Here is a 16,400-nt window from a genome sequence, read left to right on the forward strand (position 1 = left end):
ATTCACACCATGCAGTCATATCACTATTATACAATGAAAGTAAGTTCAGGATATTTATCAGTTTAATTAAATTGCCAAATATAACACTTTAACTAAAAAACATAGAATAAAATCATTCTCAGCACACAATGAGACAATGTAATATATTAAAAAAGTGCTTCATATCAGCTCATCCATACAAATTTTTTACCACACGTTATTTACAGCGGAGCCCACAGTGATGGCTCCCATCTCAATGATGTCTAGTTTATTTTCAAAATAAGTTAAAGAGTTAGGAGCCCATAAGCTGAATGTTTCTTCTGTACTTGAACCTGTACTGTATACTATATATAAATTATGTTTGAATATCCTTACAGGGCATGGTAGCATAAGGGGTAGATTCAGTTGAAATAGATAAGAGAGCATATGTGGTCATTCCCTGTATCCCTGCCCATAGGAACAAAATAGGGCTTATGAAAGGATTAAAACTGATCAAATCACAATTAGACCATATCAACCAATCGAACAAATTGAAAACAACTGTCATATTCCTGACTTGGCACAGGCATTTTCTGAAGAAAATGTAAGAATGAAAAACTGAGTTCGATATTACCTGAATGTTAGTGATATTGTCAGGTATATTTTTGTTTCCTGTACTTAATGCCATGAAATTAAATCAATTCCTAGAATTTCAAATTAAACCCCATCATACAAACCATGGAAACAACACTTAACCGTTTTGTTTGGGTTTTTTTTTTTGCAGATTCACATTTCGAAATATGAAGTGAATGAACTAGAGATTTGGAGTGAATTAAAACATGCTAACATTGTACAGCTTATTGGAACCTTGAGAAGAGGAGAAAAAATCTATATCTTGTCAGAGTTTATTGATGGTAAGTCATACCAGTTAATTATGGGCCGGCACTAAGCCGGTCCATCATATGATATGGGTTTGAGATTGTTACATGATTATCTGTGGATCTTTTCTGTATATGCAAAATTAAAGATTTTAGGTAATTAAAATAAATACATTTTCACTAATCTTTATGAAAGAAGAAGATGCCAAAAAAAAAAATTAAATATATTTATAACAATGAATATTCATTGTTTTTTAATGCACAGAATGCGTGACTCATATTTGCGTAAATTGGATTGGAACAGTTCTGGCAATTGAGAATTCAAGTCAACTCAATATACAGATTGTTTATATAAGCATTTTGCACTTTTTAACACCAAAAACCTCCTTACTTCCGGCCCAAACATTTGGTGCGTGCACCAATTTACTCTCTTGTTGCATATAGTTATAGGACCTAATCATATGAACATGTTTCATAAAAAAACTTTCAGAAAAAGAAAAAAAAAATGATTGATGAATGTTTATTGGAAACAACATTGTCAGAACAATGAGTAAGGAAGAAAGTAGGAGGCTTTAAACTAATTTCTAGTGTTTTATGTCTTTGATTGGAAGTTGTGACATTGGTAGTCACACCATTATTTTATTTAAAGTAATTAAACATATATGAAAAGTGATGTTATTTGTGTAACTGGCAACTCTGTGTTTCTCTATTTTGTATCTACAGTGATCAAAGAGAATAGATAAGTGGAAGTCTATGATATTAAATTGTAGAAGCAAAAATATAAATGGTAGTTTATAATTAATGAATAACATTGCATTTACAGGTGGCTGCTTGACAGAAACAATTAATATGCAGAGATCTATGAATCATAGAATTAGTCAGATAACTGCTATTAACTACTTTAAACAGATTCTGGAAGCTCTTGTTTACCTACAAAGAAGATATGTCATTCATGAAGATTTGAAAGGTATGATCATGTTTTCAGTTTGATTTTTTTTACATCGTCGAAAAGTGTACTTAAAATTTGTTTTCCTTCTGCAGGTCAGTATTAAAAATATCAACCAGATCATGAAAAAAAAGAAATATGGGATAAATGTCAATGAGACAGCAACCCAAGAACAAAAGTAACTAAATGACATCTTTAGTACAACATACAGTCTTCAAATAAACAGGTGTCCATAACATACGTCTAGATTGTTCAGAGTCTTTTAAAATTTGTGAATAAATTTAACAGAAACAATCAAAGTTCTGCCTTTAACATCTAATTTTCAAAAGAACAACAAATATTTACATATGACATAATACAACACTACGGACGAGGTTCCTGACTTGGGACAGGTACATCAAAATAAGATTGTCTTTTGCTGATATCAAAAGAAAAAGAATTGGAGATAAAATAAAGAAATACGCTTCAGACAATTGTGCTTCTTTCACCATCAGGTTTGTGAATATCCAACCACAATTCCTTCACAAAATTCTTTTTATATTTGTTATAGAAAAATATTGAGTTAAAAAAAGAAGTAGTTGTTGTCCATAAACTGTATATATTTCTCAATAGATTATAATTTTGGAATATTTATGCCAAAATACGAGTATATCAGTTTAAATGTAATATTTAAAATAGTTCATGCGTGCTATATATGTATATATATATATGAACCAAAGGTCAACACAAGTAGCCCATGTTATTATAATTCCAGCTGATAACATACTCGTAAGGAGTGGTACAAAAGATGTTGTAATAACAGACTTTGGGGTGGCTAGAAAGTTAACGAGTAGCACTGACAAACGAGGAGCGACACCTAGTGGATCACAAATTGTATTCAGTCCAGAAAAAGCCAGAGGTGAAGGCCATGGCTATAAGTCTGACCTATGGTCAGCTGTATGTGTACTTGTCCATATGTTAACTGGTTATCCACCTTGGGTCAGGAAATATCCAAATATTGGAGCATTGTTATATGTTGTAAGTCAGTTTCTTCCATTACAGAACACTCCAAATGCTATAAATTGTTTGTATTTTTTATCAGTATAATTTTTATGTCCTGCATGGTTTTTAGTGATATGTCATTTACCTAGGACAACATTGTTTAACAACTTTTCAGACTTTAAGAAGAAAATACAAACAGTATTAACAAGTTGCTTATATTTTAAAACTATTCCTTTCAGGTTAAAAAATTTAAGAAATTTATGAGATCTTACAAAATTGTGAAAAGCTATTACTTAATTGTGAAGTTGTAACAAAAAAGTTTATAAGTTCCAAAGAATACATTATTTTTTTTAAATAATCTTCAAGGGTTAGTATTTGTGTAAACAGTTTGTCCATGTCTAGTAACATCATATGTTATATGTACATTGATGGCTATCTTTTACAGATAATTGAACAAGAGCCTGATATCCCATCAAATATAAGTGTTGAAGTTTCCCAGTTAATAGGTGAAGGGTTTAATAAAGATCCAGCCAAAAGACCAGGTGCAGAACAACTTCTTCAACACAGAGCATTCAGAATATTAGGTAGGTTATGTAACGTGATAGATGAAAGTGCTTCGCATATACTACCACAATTACATAATATAAGGTACTTTCTGTAATGTGTTAGATAAAAGCTTAAGTGCTTCACAAATACTGCCACAAATACAACATATAACTTCATGAAGACCAGAAATCATGTATTTACGCATGAAGTAACACTTGAGTTTTTGTCTCGCTTGACAGAGTCAATCATATTTGGTATACAGTTGTATTAGTATTGGCACATTTCATTTCCATGGAGATTATTTGGTCCTGCCCCCTCAGTCATGGTGTATTGACTTTGAAACTTTTGCTTATTTTACATGTATTAGTTTGTGATTAGGTCAGTTTATGGGGAACCATTAGTGGTAGGTCAATGATATTTGGTATACAGTTGTATTAGCATTGGCATATCTCATTTCCATGGAGATTATTTGGCTCAGCCCCCTTAGTCATGGTCTATTGACTTTGAAAATTTTGCTTAGTTAACATGTATTAGTTTGTAATTAGGTCAGTTCAAGGGGAACCATTAGTGGTAGGCCAATGTTAATTGGTATTCAGTTGTATAAGCATTAGCACATCTCATTTCAATGGAGAATATTTGGCCCCATCCCCTCAGTCATGGCCTATTGACTTTGAAACTTTTGCTTAGTTTACATGTATTAGTTTGTGATAAGATCAGTTTAAGATGAACTGCTAATGTTAAGTCAATGATATTTGGTATGCAAATTTATTGGCATTTGTAAGTATCGTTTCCATGGAGATTATATAGCTCCACCCCCTCTTCATGGTTCATTGACTTTGAAACTTTTACATAGTTTACAAGTTAATGTTTGTGTTTATGTTTGTTTAAAGGGAACAACTTATAATAAGTCAATGGTATTTGGTATGCAGTTGTATTAGCATTGGCACATCTCATTTACATGGAGATAGTTTAGCCATGTACCTCAGTCATGGTTCATTGACTTTGAATATTAGCCTAACTTGTAAAGTATTGCCATTTTAATTTCAACATTTGCATAATCAAAATTACAAAAAAAAAGAGACATATCTCTGTGATAACAGTTTATAATAAACAATATCTAATATGCATTTAAGTACATAGCTCAGGGGGTATTAAATTAAGAAGATGATTGAGGAAATATATAATTTAAAGCCTGAAACACTTTTAAATATTTCAGAACTCAACAATGCTTTTCAATTTATATTTAATTTTGTTCATACAAAATCGTTTTTAAGTGATACTGATACTGAAATAATTAAGTTCACTGTTGTAATTTCAGATGATAATAACCACGAAATTTTGTTTTCTACTTTGTATTCATCTGTACATCAAATAACTGATACAAAGTTAGAAACTTCATCTGTACGTCAACTAAATGATACAAAGTTAGAAACTTCATCTGTACGTCAACTAAATGATACAAAGTTAGAAACACCGACATCTGCTAAGGAAGAAAATGTTGACATTGTCCAAGAAATTGAAGAGGATCTCAAAAGCATCCGTATTTCAAATGACTCTGAAATTCCAAAACAGATTGTGATAAGTGCAAAGAAGAAAGAACCTGAAGAAAATGATTCGTTAGAAAATACAGGTGATTTAGAAAAGACAGGTGATAAAACTAATTCTTCTATAAATAACCATGTACAAAGATTAGCTATAGATTTTGGTCTGTCATTACCAGAACAAGTAAACTTCCAAGAAACAGAACCACCAGATAATCTATTTGAAGAGTACATGTTTGATATAGGAGCCATTACATTTAACTCAGTAGGACTAGAAGAATGTGAATCTACAACTGAAAAGAAGTCGTCAGACTCTGATGTCAGTCAGAGTGACTTAGAATTTGAAGCCCAGCCTCATTCTGATCTGCCTAATTTTGCTTTACTTTTTCCTAAAGTATTGACAGAAGAGGAAAGAGTAGAGAAGATGGAAACAGAAGCCATTGTTGATGAATTCCATGATAAGATCCTGTCCCATCAGTTATCAAGAACAGAATCTCATAATCGATCATTTGATAGTTATTTCAGTAGTCAGAGTGAGGTTTCACAGGAGAAAATAATAGATCAAATGACCAAATCTTCTCTTGATGTTCCTAACTTGACTGTTTTTTATGAAAGAACTTCATGTCCTGTCATTTCAAGGACACAGCAGGACCATAAAGATTCAGAAAACTCTACACTAACAGAAATTGCTCCAAACAGTAATACATTGTCTCCCCAATCATCTGTAAGTTCTAGCTCAGTGGATCAGAAAGTTGAAATTCTTCAGAGACCCACATCCACTTCTCCTTCCATTGTCAGTTCAATGTTTTCTATCGCAGAAGAAGATGATATTGATGATGACATTTTGTTTGGTTCAGGAGAAGGAGTTAATCTCTTACAACCAAATCTAAGCAGGAGTATGGAGAATGAGACTAGAACCAGAGACATCTCTGTAAAAAAGACCAATCATGTCAAATTGTACCTAGATCTAAGTCCAGCAACTAAAAGGAAGCAATTTGCCATAGGAAGCAGGTCAGATCCAAATACAGCCAATGTAAGCACAGACCAGACATCCCCACTGCCACCAACTGCACCATACTACACACCACAGGTTCAACGTACAGCGCCATTCATGACAACACCTAGATCAATACCAAAGACTACATCAGGACTGGGAAGTAGTTTGGGCAAATCTCCACCACATACACCACATATTAGTATTGAAAATGATACATCTGGAGCTTGGTCCTCACCAATAAGTCAGCAAGAAGAGATTGGTAGGTAACAAACTAAATATATATTGCTATCAAGTTATTAACACTTATGGTCCTGCATCCTGTTGATTGATTGATTGATTGATTGTTGGTTGCTTAATGTCCAGTGGCAAAAGGTTCATGCATGTTCATTCATCCTGTTGATACTTATACTGTTGGTGTTGCACAAGTTATTTTTTTTCTGAGACTGCTTATGAAGTCTTATACAAAATCTGTTGGAGGTGCAGTAATTGATATTTTATTCTGGGAAAGCATAATTAAAAAAAACTTATCAAAGGTACTAGGCTTATAATTTTGTATGCCATTTTTCTTAAAGACCTTGAACATTAATTCAATCTTGATAAGTAAAGCTGGCAAGACATTTCAGAGTGTGCACTCATGTTCATATGATTTTTGCTCTATATCCACTATATATATTACATTCACTTCCATTCTGTATTGTAAAGAAGTAAGCTGTTTCTTTTGTAGATAAATTGATTGAACAGATGTCTAACAGTAACACCAGTGACATTCTCATGTCACAAGAAATAGTAAGTTTTTGGTATTATATATTAGTGAATTCATTTTGATAAACATGTTTGCATAAATATGGTCATAGTTTTGATTGTACTATCTGTACAGCTATTGCCACAGTTTTATATGAGGGCTAATTCTTTTAGTTTCTTATAGATTGAAAAACAAAAGACATTTTACTCTTGCTAAACATTATGGTAGATATTTGTCAGGGGGAGTATGTACCTAATTTCCTACAATTATCAACCCCGATCCCTGACACTTCACAGGAAGATTGCACATATGTTGACGTTATGCACCTGCTATTATGAAATTGTTTGAGGATTTTTTTTCTCATTTTTCCAGACTTGGGAACTTAGTCATTTTTCAGCAAAATTTATGAAAGATGGTACAAGTTTTGTGTAATCAATTCTTCCTTCAGTTTTCAACCCCGATCCCTGACACTTTACAGGAAGATTGCACATATGTTGAAATTTTGCACCTGCTTTTATGGAAGAGTTTGAGAATTTTTTTTCTCATTTTTCCAGACTTTTGAACTTAGTCATTTTTTAAAATATTTAAATGTTCACTATTGAACATTCTCCATTGTTTAAGAAACATTTTGCACAACCTGGCCATTTGAGTCGTTCATCAATTTTCTGGTGAATTTAGTGGGTAAAATTCTTTTAGATTTTTAGAGTTTTTCTGCACCTTTTGATCTAGCTTATTTCAAATTAAATCAGAAACAAATTGTAAACCAAGAGTAAGAATTTATTTAAGTGTGTCAGTTACAATATTAATATTCTACAATATTTTAGGAGGAGTCTCCAAAGTTTACTTTAGAAGAAGATGATGACATGGAAGCCAGTATGTTGTATATACGCAATCAGTATTGTGCGCCAACACCTTCAGGTAAGGGTAATTAACATCCTTTCAATTTAACTCCCCTTGGCCAAACCACCAACACCTTCAGGTAAGGGTAATTAACATCCTTTCAATTTAACTCCCCTTGGCCAAACCACCAACACCTTCAGGTAAGGGTAATTAACATCCTTTCAATTTAACTCCCCTCGGTCAAACAACCAACACCTTCAGGTAAGGGTAATTAACATCCTTTCAATTTAACTCCCCTCAGCCAAACCACCAACACCTTCAGGTAGAGATAATTAACATCCTTTCAATTTAACTCCCCTCGGTCAAACAACCAACACCTTCAGGTAAAGATAATTAACATCCTTTCAATTTAACTCCCCTCGGCCAAACCACCAACGCCTTCAGGTAAGGGTAATTAACATCCTTTCAATTTAACTCCCCTCGTTCAAACCACGAACTACTGTCATATGCTGCTTGTTTGATGATGTTATTTGGCTCTCATCATATTTTGTTTGCCCATGCTGAGAGGCAGTGGGGGCATATGATTTTACTCATGTATATATGAATGCAATACTACTTAAAATTGTTGTCTGTATGATCTTGAGTAAGCTTCAACCAAACCATTTCAAATCTTGTTTTGAGAAAAGAACTGTATGATTTCTGTCTGACCTGTACCTGTACATGATATTTTAATGTTGAAATGATTCATTAGTTGACGTAAGATTTTTACTTGACCATGTGGAGTATTTGTATCCGGGTCCATTCGCCCCCTTTCACGTTTGCTCCCATTCACGTTTGCCCCCTTTCACGTTCGCACCCTTTACGTTCGCACCCTTTTTATTGGTTTTGTGTTAAATCATTTTTCAATCGTTTTTAGAAAATGACGCAGTCAATTTTCTTTTACCATTGACCAGACTTCCAATCCGCATTCCGAACTCGGTTCCGTATTTTACATACTTAAAGTGAATGTTAGTGACCGTCGGACAATTTTCAATCATCTTGTTGGAAATACAACTGGAACAGACTTAAATTTGTAATTTTCATTCTTTAATTTCTTAACCTGTCATACCTGCCAACTTGCACGATTCAGGCGTGAAATACTCGATTTTGACCCCTTGTCACGATTGCACGATTTTGTTAAATTCTACTGCTCCCAATTTCGAACTTTCTCCAACTTTTCCCAAGGGAGACAACTGTGATCAGCCAATCAAAATCGTTGTTTCTCCTGATCTTTGGGTATTGTAAACTGCAAATGTGCTAAATTTTGAACTTGTCAGGAACTCAGAATATTGTAGAAATCGTGATCATGGCAGACCAATTTTCAATTACAAGAAGGTTCTTACACAGCTTAAGAAGTAAATCATGACTGGTTGACAAAGTTCAAAGATGCAGTTCAACCATAAACATAATAAACAGTAGCTAATGGACAAATTTTACACTTGTGGTAACAGATCGTACATGTTGTCATTCTTGAAATTAAATTACCAAATCAATTAAAGTACAATGTTCTCTCTTTTAATTTTCACAAGGAATCAGATATATTTCCTTCTTTGTGCATATTTTTATATTTGAAAAGTCAACAATCACTTTAATATTCCTGTGACCAATAATCTGATAATCCACCTTTAAGGTTCATCTAATATACACCAACAAAAATGGCTGTGTTTACACCATGAAATTTTCTCTGAATGCAGACAAAACTGTGTAATTCTAATAGTTTTAAATCCTGGCAGCACCTGGCCACAACTCCTCTTTTTCCTGTGGTACATGAAAACAATAAACCGGTTTGGTACATTGTTGAGGTCTGAAAGTGACTTATAACTGCCAACAGCCACACTGTTTGGACTCTGGTAGATAGTACCTCAGACTGTTATCTCATTGGCAATCACACCCCATCTCCTTATTTTATTACGGGTCAATTATTTGAAATAAATGACTACGGTACTAAACATTAAATCATTTGAAAAAAAATAATTTTGCAATAATTTATGTTGTCATTTTAAGATTTCAGTGTAAGCTTGATTACTACAGGCTCTTCACAATGAAATTAAGTTGTATAAATGGTGTCACATTGTTTGTAATTGTGAAACTAGTATAACAATACTATTGTCTAAATCTACAGAAATTGATCACGTTTAGGTAACTGAAATAACAATGTGATTATGTCACTAGGTCACCTGTAACTCATCTCTTGAATAAGGACTATGTTTGGTATAAGAGCTTTCTTACTACAGGCTCTTCATAATCATTTTGTTAGATAATTCTACAAATAAGGGAAACAAATTCACATATTACTTTGAATATTGTAGATTGTTCAGGTAGTCTTGAGCTATTTCTTTGTACAGCAGAACAACTAGTAGTTATTTTCACTTCACACACACATATATATATATATCTTGACAAACAAATAAAAACGCTATAGATTGTGGAAACAATTCATATTTATTCTATCAGTTACCCTACCTACCATAAACTGAAACGTCGCCTAAGATTCAGTAGGTAAATTATGTAAAAATCAAGACTTGCATCAAAAATATCCTAATATGAGAGACAATGGCGTCATTTTTACTTAGAGCTTTCAGCTCTTTGATTTGGTTAGTGTATTGCTATAAATATTTTTTTTGTTCATTGTTTCAAAATGAAGTGACTTTCTAAAAACGATTTTTGTGTTGAATAATTTTTTAATCGTGTCTTGGTTATTGTATTGCTATAAATATTTTTTTTTCATTGTTTCAAAATAAAGTGACGTTTTTGGTGTTGAATATTTTTTTAATCGTGTTTTGGTTAGTGTATTGCTATAAATATTATTTTTTTCATTGTTTCAAAATAAAGTGACTTTCTAAAAAGGTTTTTTGTGTTGAATATTATTTTAATGTTAAGATACCAAATCACTATTAAACTCAACAACAATAACATTTTGAATCTTCATAGTTTTTACTCATACCAAGCTAAATACATGCTAACAGTAAACTACATGCAGAATTTACATCAAAGCTAGTTAAAACAACAATTAAGATTTTCAAACACATAACAATAACACAAAGTTTAGCTGTGTACACAGCGTATTAACAGTAATCATATATAATTAACATATAATAATTAATCATCAGATCAATTTAAAACAATATTTCATTTAAAAATTCCTGAATATTTATTTTTGAAAGTAAAAATATTTTGATATAAACATCTAAAAAAAACATCTAATAATTCATCAGGTTTTTGAATAAAAAAGGGTGCGAACAGACACAGGGGGCGAACGTGTATTGGGCACAAACGGACCCCATACCTGAGTATTCACACCCACAATGTACTGTGCTTCCAAAGGTTTTGAAACAAATTTGCATGTGTGTTGACATTACTTTTTTCACCACTTAAATTATAAAACACAATGAAGGTGAATAGTACTTATGATTTGGTGAAAACATTTCGCTCCTTTTTCTTGTTTGTACAGATATTTTTCTTAAATACAATTTTATAGAGATCATGGTGCACCGTAGAGTTTTGATCATACATGTATGTTGGTTATTTGTTTAGAGAGTTTCTGACTATATAAAGTATAAACGACTACCAAACACTGTACTGTCTTCATAGCAAGTGCCAGTTCACTATGCTGGTCAATCTATCAATTGATTATCATTGTTTTCCCCCAAGTTGTCAGTGTATTTTGTTATTAATTTTCATACATTAAATTCCTTTTTTAACAGATCATTATGCATCCAGGTTGACTGTACATTATAAACCAGGGGAGACATTTACAATGGAGATACCAGGACTGCTGGTCAAACAACAGTGGAAAGAAATAATTGAGAAGGAATGCTCTGAACATGTAAGATCTGTAATTCTATTTTAAACTATTTCTTACCTGTTTGATATTAAAGTTTTAATACACCATACATTGATTTATTTTGTTGCATGTATATTTCCCGCCATATCTACTTTCAAAACATTGCTCTTTTTATATTGAAATATATAAGTAAACAATATCAATTAGTTTCAACTCTTTAAGAAGATAAACATGTAGTGGACAATCACATACAATCACATTATTGATATTTCTGTATATATACTATAGCAGACAAAACTGAAACAACATTTAATATATTTTCTTTTCTACCCATGATTGAATGGATGATACAAAGTTTGTTCTATTACAATATCTTTCTTATTTTCTTGCTTCGGTGGTCAAGTGGTCTAAGTAGTTCATCTACAGTGATCACTTCCAGGGGCTTTGGTGGTCAAGTGGTCTAAGTGGTTCATCTACAGTGATCACTTCCAGGGGCTTCGGTGGTCAAGTGGTCTAAGTAGTTCATCTACAGTGATCTCTTCCAGGGGCTTCGGTGGTCAAGTGGTCTAAGTGGTTCATCTACAGTGATCACTTCCAGGGGCTTCGGTGGTCAAGTGGTCTAAGTAGTTCATCTACAGTGATCATTAGCTTGTAAACATTAAGGTTGTGAGATGGAATGCTGCCTTGTAAACATTAAGGTTGTCAGTTGGAATGCTGACTGTAGCAGTTGCGTTCAACTCTGATCTTAATTGACTAGGATTGCAAATTTTCCTGCCAAAATTTAGTGGTTTTTTCTGGGTTCCCAGGCTCTCTCCGTCAACAAACACTGATATAGCCAAGAGTACTGAAAGTCTCCATCAATAAAAACTGATATAGCCAAGAGTGCTGAAAGTCTCCATCAATAAACACTGATATAGCCAAGAGTGCTGAAAGTCTCCATCAATAAACACTAATATAGCCAAGAGTGCTGAAAGTCTCCATCAATAAACACTGATATAGCCAAGAGTGCTGAAAGTCTCCATCAATAAACACTGATATAGCCAAAAGTGCTGAAAGTGGCTTTAAACACCAACAATCAATCAATATTTTCTACCTATTCATGATCAAGCTGGTGATACAAAGTTTGTTTATTAGATGATAAATTTGAATTTCATTATTCTTCTTTTCCAGATTAAAATATTGAATGGGTATTACAAAGTTTGTTCTATTTGATAATAACTTTAGATTTCTTTTCTTTTACCAGATTCATGATAGAATGGGTGTAACAAAGTTTGTTCTATTGGACGATAACAATGAATTTCTTGATCTACAGAGAAGTCCAAGTCAGGGAGAAATTTTTGTTTATGTTAAAGAAGTGGAGGATACAAGCACTGCTCCCTGGTATTGTGAAGCTGGAATGATCATGTGATTTTTCAAATATAGAAATAATGTCGTCAAATTTCTGCAGATACAAGTTATTTTTATATATGACAAGTTAATTGAACAATTGTATATTCCATTGAAATATTTTTTTATATTAAGTATTTTCATATTAGATATAAGTTTTTTAGAAATTGTTTTTTATTCAAGAAAATCATGGTACCTGTTAATTACATAGTCCTTTATTGCATACCTATGAAATTGCATAATCCTATTTTGCATACCTGTTAATTACATAATCATTTATTGCATACTTTTTCTTTATTTGCATAATCTTTTTTTGTATACCTGTTAATTACATAATCATATATTGCTTACCTGTTAGTGACATGATCTTTTTTGCACACTTCTTCTATTTTGGCATAATCCTTGATTATATTCTTGTTAACTGCATAATCCTTTATTGTATATTTGTTCATATAAACATAATCCTTAATTGCACTTTTTAATTGCTTAAGAAATAAAAACTTAGTCATTTTCCAGATCTTCTATATGAAAAAAATATCCTTAATTGCATAAGCTAATTACCACAACTGATTGTTACTACATTAAGATATTAGAAATTATAAAAGAAGAAAACTGTTCATCAGTAAGGTTGCAGTTTTGTTAATTATCAATAGTAAATCATAATTTTTCACAAAAACCAAGTTTTCAGTAGTATTTTGTCCCCTATGTTTGTTTTGACATCATAAGTCCATTGTCACTGTCTCTGGTGTATTTATTTAACAATATACATGCATTGTTCATGAGAAGGCAAAGAATTTTTCACATTATGATATTTTCTGTAAACTGCAGATTCCGGTGGATTGTGAAATATTCTCTGCAATTTGAGCTATGCAAATAAAGAAAATTAAATGATTTGTTGCATTAATTAGACAAATACCAAATAAAATTTTCATTTTTTACTTGTAGCAAGAAAACAAGAGCAGTGACACAATTTGTTCTTTTTATTTTCTTAAAGCATATTATAAAACTATCTTCTCATATTTCATTTCAAAATTCTATCTCATAGATTTATTTTATTCACCAAAAAGTGTTTTTTTTCATGAATAATCTATGCAAAAGTGGGCAATTTTGCACGATTTTTAGCTTGAAAAATAGTAGGGTGGACTCATACTTTTTATTTAATATTTGAAAAAAACATGGTAAAATCTACATTTTAGCAAGGTATAAGAAAGTTCCATTCGAGGAAATATATATCAATGATCCATCTTTAGAGGAATCAACAATATCACAATTTCCAAATCTTTTTTTTAATGGTTAATTTAGTTCAGTTTTCTTTCTGAAAGTATTGGTCACAGCCTTCTACCAATTATTATTTATAACAGAAAGGTGTATATTGATAAGAGGCTTATCAAATTCTAAACTGATCATGTGACTGGTGTTTCCTATACTGACCTTTTTCCTGCTTCCTGTACTTATTTCTATGAATTTCAACATCAGTTAGAAACTATTTGTTTTAAATTAATCTTCACATTAAAAACATCACAATGATGCTATAAATGATTACCATACATTTTTATTTATCAGGTACTGTTTGAAAATTTTTATAGATAAATTGTTGCAATAGTTACTAAATTGACCAAGGTGACTCACGCTTTTAATGTTTTGTGTAATATGAAAATTTTGAAGGAAAAAAATACATGTGATGGAATAATGATAATTCATATAAATTTAATAAATAATAAAATACTGAGAAAAATACCGAAATGAATAATAATAATTATTCTTATAAACTTAATAAAATGATTTGTATAGTGAATGACAAAACATCAAGATTTTTGTACTGATTTATTGATTGTAAATAGAGTATTGTTGATAGAGTATAATGACAAAAAATGTACAAAAAAAAGTTTTATTACAATATTTAAATATATTAACTATAGAAAATGCTTTACTGGTGAGGTTTGTATAAAACAGATTATAAACCAAATTAGGGACCAAAGGAATTTACATTAACCAAAGAGAATTGTAGAATTACTGAATGCTTACTTTGTATTACCTTTTATTATTAAGTTGATGTTTATTTGTTATTTTCACTATTTTTATTTGGATTTATACATTGAAGTGAATGAGGATGATCAGAGTGCCATCAATGTTAACATTCATGTCTGCATACACAACCAGTTCACAGATTGACATATATTTATCTGATTTGATGGACAATTATATCTTGTATACATAGTAGGCTAAGATGAATGTTACAAACCCTATATTGCATGGTTCACTTGTTTTGAGTAAGTTTTAAGCAAATTATGGTAGTCCATGTCCCCACCATCAAAATTGTGTAGCTATTAGATGAATTTGCTGTATGATAACTAAGATAAAGTTTAAAGTCTGATTTCAGTTCTTGAATACATATAATATGCTAAGACAATGCATCCTGGGCGTGTGTAGCAGTAACCCCAGGGGCCCTATTAGAAAAAGGTCATTTGTCATTGACTTAAATACAGTTTTACACAGGAGTTGAATTTGTAGATTATATGGGGTCGGTAAGTTAGTGTGATAACAATTTGAATTCAATTATACAAAAGCTGGGTACTCTTTCATTCATTTCCTGAAGTCCATACCTACACAGCAATTGATAAAATATTGCTAAATTGTATATTTAAATGCACACATTTTGAGTTCAAAATTTTACTACTTGGACACTGACAATTTATAGAAATTGTATGATTTTCTTTAATGGTGAACAGCCTCAAAAGTGGTGCATTTATATATACTGTTTAACTGTTATGGCAATTTTAATGAGGGAACAAAAACAATAATCTTCTACATTAATTGCAAGATGATAAAAAATAAATCAACAGTGCACATTTATTTGATTTTAAAAATATTTACTAATATTCATTTTGAATTTTTACACTTTATATTTCTGAATATGTAATGTTTCTTGCTTGTACTAGAATATTAAAGAATATTTTAACCTGCAACTATTAGTCTTTTCTCTTATGTGTAGGGGAATAAAAAAAAGGTTATACCAAAGCAAAACAAAAGAGTGAATTTTGTCTTGTTTTCCTTTATTCTTGAAATATTCACATCTAATTACCACATTTGATATATCTATACTACATCATTCCTTCACAAACCAAACAACAATAGCACTTTAGTGGTACCAGTCACTGACTATTCCAAGTTACCATCAAAGGTAAAATGAAAACTAAAACTCACTCTCATTTAAATCAAATTAAACTGAAACTGTGTCTCATGATAAAATTATAGCATATATTTTATTATCAGTTGAACGTGATCTTTTAACAAATATAGTATGCTATGATCATTGCCTAAAAAATTAGCAAACAGCCTTTTCCTATACAAACTAATATATTGCCAAGATACTGGAAGTACATTTTTCCTAGGTTTCCTCAGAAAAAATCTAATAACATAAAAAAGCCAGTTTCTCAAATGCTCTAGTGACATCAGTCCAACAATGTGACAACCCAATTTGACAGCAAGCCTGAGGACATTACATTTTCAAGGTCATCATCTATAAACAAGGATTTATTTGAATCTGGAATATTTTTGAATTCTGGAAAATTGCTAAGAAATGTATGATGAAAACTAACCCAACTAAATAGTGCACACATGGCTTACCCTATTTAGTTGGGCTAGTTTTCATCATACTTTTTTATCAATTTTCCAGAATTCAAAATTATTCTTGATTCAAATAATTCTTTGCTTATAGTATAGTTTTCTATTCTTGTATGTTGCTGTTTGAACTCTATTCCT

At 31.6% G+C, this 16,400-nt stretch overlaps 1 protein-coding gene across 5 annotated transcripts in view; it reads left to right on the forward strand.

The window, feature by feature from the left end:
• LOC127731125 (uncharacterized) overlaps nucleotides 1-15,604 on the forward strand; it is a 61,480-nt gene extending 45,876 nt beyond the window's left edge. For all 5 annotated transcript variants that reach the window (XM_052239991.1, XM_052239995.1, XM_052239992.1 and 2 more), the window contains exons 11-19: nucleotides 743-872; nucleotides 1,660-1,803; nucleotides 2,537-2,799; nucleotides 3,209-3,347; nucleotides 4,628-6,106; nucleotides 6,572-6,633; nucleotides 7,414-7,507; nucleotides 11,173-11,294; nucleotides 12,496-15,604. In XM_052239991.1, coding sequence (XP_052095951.1) covers nucleotides 743-872; nucleotides 1,660-1,803; nucleotides 2,537-2,799; nucleotides 3,209-3,347; nucleotides 4,628-6,106; nucleotides 6,572-6,633; nucleotides 7,414-7,507; nucleotides 11,173-11,294; nucleotides 12,496-12,660 — 2,598 coding nt within the window. In that variant the 3' untranslated portion in view covers nucleotides 12,661-15,604. The remainder of the gene's footprint in view (nucleotides 1-742; nucleotides 873-1,659; nucleotides 1,804-2,536; nucleotides 2,800-3,208; nucleotides 3,348-4,627; nucleotides 6,107-6,571; nucleotides 6,634-7,413; nucleotides 7,508-11,172; nucleotides 11,295-12,495) is intronic.
• Nucleotides 15,605-16,400: the final 796 nt, after the last annotated feature.

Source organism: Mytilus californianus, unplaced genomic scaffold (genome assembly GCF_021869535.1).
Source record: "Mytilus californianus isolate M0D057914Y unplaced genomic scaffold, xbMytCali1.0.p SCAF_2, whole genome shotgun sequence".
NCBI classification, from domain to species: domain Eukaryota; kingdom Metazoa; phylum Mollusca; class Bivalvia; order Mytilida; family Mytilidae; genus Mytilus; species Mytilus californianus.